The 9,506-nt window shown below is 39.9% G+C and overlaps 1 protein-coding gene across 2 annotated transcripts in view; it reads right to left on the reverse strand.

The window, feature by feature from the left end:
• Window positions 1-4,951, reverse strand: part of arnt2 (aryl-hydrocarbon receptor nuclear translocator 2) — a 76,580-nt gene extending 71,629 nt beyond the window's left edge. For both annotated transcript variants that reach the window (XM_038693054.1, XM_038693053.1), the window contains exon 1: window positions 4,646-4,951. In XM_038693054.1, the coding sequence (XP_038548982.1) occupies window positions 4,646-4,676 (31 nt within the window). In that variant the 5' untranslated portion in view covers window positions 4,677-4,951. The remainder of the gene's footprint in view (window positions 1-4,645) is intronic.
• Between the last annotated feature and the right edge of the window lie 4,555 nt (window positions 4,952-9,506).

Here is a 9,506-nt window from a genome sequence, read left to right on the forward strand (position 1 = left end):
GTACAATTTTGTCTCTAGTGTCTTTGGACAGCTCTTTGGTCTTGGCCATGTTAGTAGTTGGATTCTTACTGATTGTATGGGGTGGACAGGTGTCTTTATGCAGCTAACGACCTCAAACAGGTGCATCTAATTTAGGATAATAAATGGAGTGGAGGTGGACATTTTGAAGGCAGACTAACAGGTCTTTGAGAGTCAGAATTCTAGCTGATAGACAGGTGTTCAAATACTTATTTGCAGCTGTATCATACAAATAAATAGTTAAAAAATCATACATTGTGATTTCTAGATTTTTTTTTTAGATTATGTCTCTCACAGTGGACATGCACCTACGATGACAATTTCAGACCCCTCCATGATTTCTAAGTGGGAGAACTTGCAAAATAGCAGGGTGTTCAAATACTTATTTTCCTCACTGTAATTCTAACCAGGTGTCATCATGGGATAGAGGAGCTCTCACTGCACGTGTGTGCCAAACATCTGAGCGGGTCACTGAAGCATAATAATTAAAATAATTAAAGCAACAGTTTGGTCGCTGTCCTGGAGGGCTCCATACAAGATATATGACGCTCCTCTGCAAAGACTGACAGACTGCCTTTTCTTTAAACAAGCAGAAGAGGAAGGATTCTGTTTTATCTTCTCACAGCACACTTCTTTTATCTGGCAGGGTAATTTTCTCATTGTTCATTCTAACAACACCTCATCTCAACACTCTGTATGCAGCCAAGGTGCTAATAACCAGCCAATTCTTTATTTATATTGACTATTCATTTACATTGCCAATTAAGTGACACAGAGCACACGGTCGAGTGTGGTTTGACCTGTTTTCAGAAGCCCAGAGACTCCTTTGTCCTTGTCCTTTGCACAAGTATAATTATTTTGCCTCTGCCCTGATTTGGACAGATCTTTTTGGTGTTTTTTTTCCTTTCACCCAAAGTCCTATCTAGAGAATCCAGAAGCAAAAGCTGCAAGTTGGAATAATTTATACAATTGTTTTGTTTTTAATAATAACAACTTTAAGGCACAGACCGTGACATGCAATGGCTACAGTACAATTTGTACAATTACTTAATTCAACTGTAATTCCCTTAATTTATTGACATGTCAGCCAACACAGGCCATATTAAAATGACTAACTAGTTGCTCAATTTGTTCTTCCTTCCACAAGCTAAAAGTTGCAAGGGATCCGGGAAAGTATGATATAAGCAATTCAAGTATACAATTGACATGAAAAACAATATTGCAAATTTAATTTAATACAACATAAATGTCATGCTGTCACCCTGTCACAAAGGTCTGAAAACATTTTTTAACTCCGATGTACATTTTACAATTTGGCATGTTTCAACACCAGTAAAGGACGCTTCGTATTAGCATTATAAAGCTAGCAGTATTACAAACTAACAGTCCCACCGTGTGTTGTCACATTAAGCAGCATGAATTTACAATTAGAGAACAAGAGTTCAAATACCATGTTCATTGGCCCATTGTGGGTTTGGGGGAAACTGGAGGCTACCTCTCACAGTCCCACTATAATCCATCATATCTGTGCTGTTTCACCTTTGACTGAAAAATGCATCCACAAAATAAAAATAAAACACATTACGTGATGTTGACTGATGTTTTTTTTCTAAAAGTGCACATTTGTTATCTTTGTTCACCAAAAAGATCATGGCTCTGCCTGGCAGCTGTACATATAATAGCTAAACTAAATCCCATGTTTGGTCCAAAATATTAATTAATTAATTATTATATTGCCTGTCGGTAAGGTAACTATCTTAAAGTCAAACTAGGATTTGTCCGTATGCTACGATACCTTGCAGTTTGCCTCAGTGATTTACATTGATAGTAGTTATCTAGCCTATTAGCTAGCACACACAAAAGTGATAACGATTAAGCTAGAGGCGGTAACATTTGCTCACTCACCAACACCACAGCCCCCCCCTTAAACCCTGTCTGTTTCTTTTACACCTAACATAATTAAGAAATAATCCCTGTTAACACTTTTATCTCCAAATGAATGTTGGACGTCTCATCAGAGATATTCCTGGCTAACGTTAACATTGTGCTAACTTTGTTCATTGATGAGCAAAGTGACAAGTACCAGTATATGATAAAGATTATGATTATGATCCAGATTAATAGAGGCATATAAAATTTGGCAATAAGCACCACCAGACAAATCAGATAACAGTCCAACATATAAACAAACGCGCACATTTGGAAAAATCAGTCAGTAATGTATTCTGAATGTTCTTTCATTTGGTAGAGGGAAGGTTACACGATGTAGGCAGGTTGAGTTTTAGGCCCCATCCACACCACTGCGTTTTCGTTTTGAAACGAAGACCTTCTGCTATGTTAAACTAAGACCTAAAACGGAGAAGTTTAAAAACGCAGCCGCTCACATTTGGCTCTCAGATTGGGTCTTTTAGTAGTGTTACTTTCGGCAGATGAAACTAAACAAAATATATTCATGTACAATCTTTTTTCCCTGACTAAAAGGAGACAATGACGAGACGGCAACAATGTACTTAAACACTGACTGTGATTACCTTAACATGCAATACTGTTGACGAAAATGACTAAAATGTAATTCATAAAATAAAAACGTTCATACAATCTCTCTTTTTGTCAGTAAATTGAGGAGACAAAATAAGACAGGCCATATTTTCTCCCTCTAAATTTTCACTTGAACAGTGTTCATTCAGCAGCATTTTTTTCTTCCTGTCCTTTGAGTGCTGGCGGACCGGGGCGACGCCTGGTGTGCAAGGAAAACGTTATTGTACTGTGGAGAATGCGAACTTATGAACACAACATGCTAGGGAGAAAGAGGCGCTTAGATATTTAGTCCCATTTCAAATACAGTGAGGCGGGCAAAAAAAACAGAGTGCCTAATTATATCGGACGGCAAGCAATGTGGTTATAAGATTTTTGGAAAAAACGCTATGAACTTGAAGCGCATATCAAGGCTATCGACCTGGGAATCGAGGTAAGTTAATGTCTCCTTTGCAATAAAACATTTTTACAAAACAATTTATCTATTTGTGAGAGGAGCAAAATAATGGTTTGGTTCTTCGTCTGCATTACTTTCTTCTTTCGCCAAATCTTCTGTAACTACGGAATAGACAATTTGCTTCATGTTTACACTGGCACGCGCATGCCCAGTGTACATGAACAGCCACTAGATGTGCATTTTTAGTAGTTGTAAAGAGGTGGTATTAAACCTTTTGGCTTTTTCCCCTATCCTTTATTGAGTTCTATACCTTTTTTGTGTATTTTATAAGTTAGCAAATTGAAAAAGCCCAAAGCCCACCCCAAAGGGAGTTCCCATCTCCCAAAGAACACTGCTCTGAACTGAAAGATCACTCCATAACTAAAATTGTATGTAAACAGTATGTAAATTCAAACTAGGTTAAGTCACAGAATTATACTGACTAATGGTAAAACTGTGTTTATTTCTGCCACACAGCATCATTTTGTATTAACTGTGTGTCACTTTGCAACACAGTAATCCAGTAGAGACCTAATATACTGATCTAGATCGATCTAGTTTAATACTTTGTGTTATGATGCCAAGCCACGGTGCCAGCCAGAAAGCTACCATGATGATAGAACTCTTATGTTTGATTGGTCACTTGCCTTAGTTATGAATTTAAGTTTAAACTAGTGAGGGTCTGATCCAATTATAGTGCAACCAATATTAGTAGCTAAATTAGTTACAAATTAACTAGTTACTAAGCCTCCATTGTGCACACCTCAAGACTTGTTAGATTGTGTCATGAAATTCTATTAAGTCGGCAAACCTGTGAACCACCATGGAGCACACTCTTCTTACTAACACAGTTCCCTGCAGGCCAGCGAGGTACCAGACTGAGTCATGGTTTCTGAAAGTTTAGCTGGTTTAATATGCGTTACTTTGTGTCATAGTGGCTAGAGGCCGAATTGCAGAATGATTTTGAAGAAGCCGTGTGAAATGTTTATGTTATGTTTCCTCCAGTACGCAACGTTAACTCAAGCCAAAAAGGAAATACCACAACGTTGTTACGCTGACAGATTTTCAAGACACAGCATTTCACTCTGCCCGTGAAAGCGGCAAGTTAACGTCACATAGCAGGACGAACATGTCTAAACCATAGGTCCACATCCCTTTCTATGTAATAGGGAATCAACAGGCGAGGAGCAGGCAACTACAAATGCGTAAACGCTGTCAGCCGATCTCTCTTTTCGGACTAACGTTACTGTTAAAATGTCTCCGATGTAAGACAAAACACATGAAGGGCAGAGCTGTAGGGCAACGATAAATATGCAAAATAACCTTTTGTATCACAGGGAGGAATGCACAGTCTCAGCGAAATGAACATATTAGGCTAGCTTTACCGACAAAAAGAGGAGGGAGAATACGGCAATGCGGGAATAAATGCTTTTAATTTCACAAGAACCGAGCCGCTGGCAAAGCTATGAAGAATAGCAGCGAGCGGCGGCTCGGTGGGGGAAGGGGGAAAGATGCTGGAGCCAGGCTTTGGCGGCCTGTCGTCGCTCAGCCCTCTTCAGCAACAGTCTAAACAACACCCAGCTTCTTTTTCTGTATTCTACATAATATTATTAAACATTCCGTTTCGCCTCCCCCAGCTTACTCATGGTGACTTACCGGACGGGTTGACCGCGGCGGGAGTTGCCATGTTTCCTCGGTGCAGAAAAATAACAAAACGGCAGCGATGGAGATGACGCACAATACGAGCAGAGAGCCCCGTGAGAGACCGTATTAAACTCCGCCGGAGTGGCACGCGAGGCTCGGTCCAACCACCTCACATCCGTAACACGGGGGGAAACCGATCTGGATTCAGTCGACTAACAAAGGCCCGTTTCTGCGCGAAACCACTAGCGTATGTTAAATGAAAATGTTCTCCCAAGACAAGACTTAATAAAATGCAAGATGTCTGAATGGTAGCACCGCGAGATTTTAGGGTTGCTTGAATAAATTAATGTTATACAGTGTGACTGCTGCAGTGATGAATATTTGTGTGGCGTTTTGCATATAACATGTAACACTACATCATTGTTGTAAATGTGAGTGGGTTTTTACAGTTCTCTACTCGGAACTCTCCCTACTGCCACTGAAAGCTGCCCAGTTGTGGTTCTTTACACTGCTGGGCCGGTGAGGATTAGTTCCTCCCTCAAGGGAACATCAGCAGCGACCTTAAAAGTCAGTCAAATTTTACAAGACCCTATGTTCAAATAACCCACACCACTTTGTTAAGATCAGCATAAAAACGACAAAAAACCTACCTGCAAATAAAAACATGTTACAATATATGTACATCAAATTAAAGGTCATTTTGGTAACATTTTCTGTAAAGTGATATTTTATAAAGGGTTCATAAACTGTAAGTAATTGCAATTTCTCCTGGTGGAAGAAGTAGGCTAATCAGATAATTTACATAATGTTCAAGTATATTAGCCTACCTTATAAAATACTCAATCACAAGTAAAACTCCTGCATTAAAAAGTTTAGTGAACTTATAGTAGTTTTATGCTCAAAATGCATCTAAATAATCAAAAGTAGAAGTACTCATTGTGGCAGTTTGACTAAACATCTTAATTTAGGAATGTGCAGCATATTCAGCGTAATTATTAGGTCGCCTAATAAATCATGGCCAACCTTAATTGTAGTTGATATTGTGCTTTAGTGCCACATATTCTCAAACATATTTTCAGTGAATTTAGCACAAACCAGTTAACATGTAGTAATCCTGGATCTTTTGGGGCCCCTAGGTTTCAGGACAACACGTACATTGGCCACTTTGCCCAGTTGATAATTCAGCCTTGTTAAGGGTGCTGGGGGGTATGACAAAAAAGTGCGCAACAAAAAATCTAGCAATGCCCCTTTAAAGCTATATTATGAAATTGTTATTTTTTAAAAACCAAATACACAACTGACATAATATTAGCTTATGTTGTAGATCACTTGTTAACATGCAACATTCATAAGACATTGACTGTGACACTAGACCATAAATCGACTCATTCTTATTGAAATGGATGACAAATATATATTTACATTTTTTAAAGGCTAAATAATTCCCTAAAACTTTTTTCTCAGTGTTATTTAACAAGAAGAAATACTCCATTTGTTGGGAACTATTTTCCGCTGCAGATTTGTACAGATATGGTGAGCAGCACAACTGTGTTCGATTAAGTCAAAAATGATTTACAATGGTTGTGTTCACTGATGTCATTGTAATAGTTTTGGGAAATTTGTGGCACAGATGAAGCAGATATATCAGGCTCTGGATACACACAATACTTTATGGCAGGACCGTGTTCAGGTTTTTCAAAATAGTTGGGTCCTAGTCCATTTGAAATAATGTCAGTGTTGACACATAGATGAAAAGTTTACAAGAATCTAACACAAGATAAGTCACAAGTATAGCCAATATTGAAATTATTGAGTTTCTTATTGCATTGAAATCACTTTCACTGTCAAAAAAACTAGAGCAGAGGAGCACAGCTCCTGTAGTTTTTAGGTTTGTCAAGTGTTCCAACACTAATTACTCAAGTTCATCCAAACAATAAGCCATAATCTAAAAGTTACACATGGCATGACAGTGCACATGTACACAATATAATAGAACAAAGGGAGAAGCTTTAGCTTAATAAATACATAGGCAATACATAAATCTATACACAGCCAACACCCCTGAACCCAACCACAAAAAAAAAAGAAGATAAAAAATGTATTAATCACATAGCTGTGCTTTTGTGGCCAGGAACACTGCTGACTCTTCGGTGTGGGGTAGCCAGGCAGAGCAGAAATAAGTAATTTAAAAAATTGTGTTTTTCATCATGAGCTGAACTCAAAGATCTAAGACTTTCTCTATGTACACAAAGGCCTATTTCTCTCAAATATTGTTCACAAATCTGTCAAAATCTGCTAGTGAGCATTTCTTCTTTGCAGAGATAATCAATCCACCTCACAGGTGTGATATCAACATGCTGACAGACAGGGGGATTGCACAGGTGTGCCTTAAGCTGGCCACAATAAAAGGCCACTCGAAAATGTATTTGTATGCATTTTCACTGTATTGGGGGGGGGGGGTCGGGGGGTCCGGAAACCAGTCAGTATCTGGTGTGACCACCATTTGCCTCACTTAATGCAACACATCTCCTTCACATAGAGTTGATCAGGTTGTTGATTGTGGCCTGTGGAATGTTGGTCAACTTTCTTCAATGGCTGTGCAAAGTTGCAGTCAGGTCGAGACCCCGATGAGGATGACGAGCATGCAGATGAGCTTCCCTGAGACGGTTCCTGACAGTTTGTGTAGAAATTCTTTGGTTATGCAAACTGATTGTTGCAGCAGCTGTCCAGGTGGCTGGTCTCAGACAATCTTATAATAATAATAATAATAATAATACATTTTATTTGTGGGCGCCTTTCATAGCACTCAAGGACATTTTACAGATTAAAAGAGTTAGAACACATTTCAAGGAGGCAATACAAAAAATCAAAACAAGACACAATATAAAGATTAAGATAAAATAGAATAGAGAAAAGAATTTAATAAAGAAATAAAAGAAAGCAGTTCATCATGAAGCCGGTGGAAGGTGGAGTTATGTGAGGTAGGCCTTTCTAAATAAGTGGGTTTTGAGCGAAGTTTAAAGGAGGATAGGGAATCAGTCGTACGGATGAATAGAGGGAGGGAGTTCCAAAGGTGAGATGCACAATAGCTGAAGGCTCTGAACCCCATAGTGGACATGCGGGCAGAAGGAATGGAAAGTAGTGAGGAAGAAGAGGATCGGAGAGTTCGGGATGGGGTGTAGGGCTGAAGGAGTTCAGAGAGATAAGGAGGAGCAAGATTATGGAGTGCTTTGAAGGTGAGAATAAGAACTTTAAAATCAATACGGTATTTAACAGGAAGCCAGTGCAGTTGTTTTAGAAGTGGACTAATGTGTTCAGACACTGGGGTCCTGGTGATAATACAGACAGCAGAGTTTTGGATTAGTTGAAGTTTATGAATGGACTTGTGAGATAGACCAGAGAGAAGGTAGTTACAGTAATCAATACGGGAAGTGACGAGAGCGTGGATGTGGAGGTCCTGGGCTGGTGTGGTTACACGTGGTCTGCGGTTGTGAGGCCGGTTTGATGTACTGCCAAATTCTCTGAATTGCCTTTGGAGACGGCTTATGGTAGAGAAATGAACATTCAATTCATGGGCAACAGTTCTGGTGGACATTCAGGTGTGCCTTCTGCAGTTATCATGCCAATTGCATGATAACTGCAGAAGGCACACCTGTGCAATCCCCATGCTGTCTGTTCAGCAGCTTGATATTCCACACCTGAGGTGTATGTATTATCTCGGCAAAGGAGGAGTGCTCACTAACACAGATTGACATTTTTTTGAACAATACTTGAGAGAAAGTCTTAGATCTTTGAGTTCAGCTCATGTTGAATGGGGGCCAAAATAAAAGTGTTGCGTTTGTAATTTTGTTCAGCGTAGTTCTTAACTGATGTAAGATGATTGGTAGCACTGACAGCTAGCTGGCTCGTCACTGAAATGGCCAGCAAACCAAATGTTAATTTGCCAAAATGGACATTTAATGCTGATCATCTTATCAAGGGTTTTTGTTAGAATGTTTTTTTATTGATAGGCTGTACATATTACGGCGGTCCTGACCTCGGTGACCTCATAGCTGGTTACGGCCATGCTTGGTAGGATTAATTCATTGCTGGTTTGGCAATTCCTCCTTGGAGAAGCACAGATATACAACATGGAATTTGGTCATCTCTATTCTATAGACATTTAATTTTCAAATATACAAGACCACACACGTGTTTCACTGAGGTATCTCACAGCTCCAGTTAAGTAGATATGATGCCATACGGACTAGCTGCATCTTTCTTGTGAGCACACACAGACAGCTGCACACACAGAGAGGGAGAGTGGAGCAGGGGCAGGGATGTGTGCAGCACTCTGCTCTGCTCTGTTTGTGGGGCTCAGCATGCAGAGAGGGGATGCAGCAGCCACCAGTAACTCTTTCCCCTCTCTCTCCATCCATCTGCCCCCTTTCTCCTATCTGCCCTCCCTCTATCTAGCCTTTCCATTAACTTGCCGCCCTCTCTCAATTCCTCACCTACCCCCCTCTCCTCCTTCTCTTTCGTAGCGTTCCTCAAGCAGACCAGGAGCTGTCCTACCTTCAGCAGCCGAGCAGGATGTGAGCAAAGCAGGTAAGAAGCCCTCAGATTATTCTCTCTGGCTGGCTGGCTGTCTTTCAGACAAGAGTTCTCAATGCTGTGATACAGACTGTGCTAGTCATTGATGTTCTGAAGTGTCTGTGAGCATTTTCTAGAAGAATTCTAAGAGGCCTTGACAATTCTGCATAATGTTCAGATGTGTTTTGAGATTATTAGATTTGTGCAGTGGAGTGTGGAATCGATAATATAACTACAAACAAGCAATTGTAATTTTCCTAGTCTGGGCTGTTGTTTCCTGAGTTTAGTCAGGAAACCCTGT

This window comes from Micropterus salmoides, unplaced genomic scaffold (genome assembly GCF_014851395.1).
Source record: "Micropterus salmoides isolate LMB-PRFRI ecotype aquatic unplaced genomic scaffold, ASM1485139v1 Ms_hic_scaffold_3, whole genome shotgun sequence".
Classification (NCBI taxonomy): domain Eukaryota; kingdom Metazoa; phylum Chordata; class Actinopteri; order Centrarchiformes; family Centrarchidae; genus Micropterus; species Micropterus salmoides.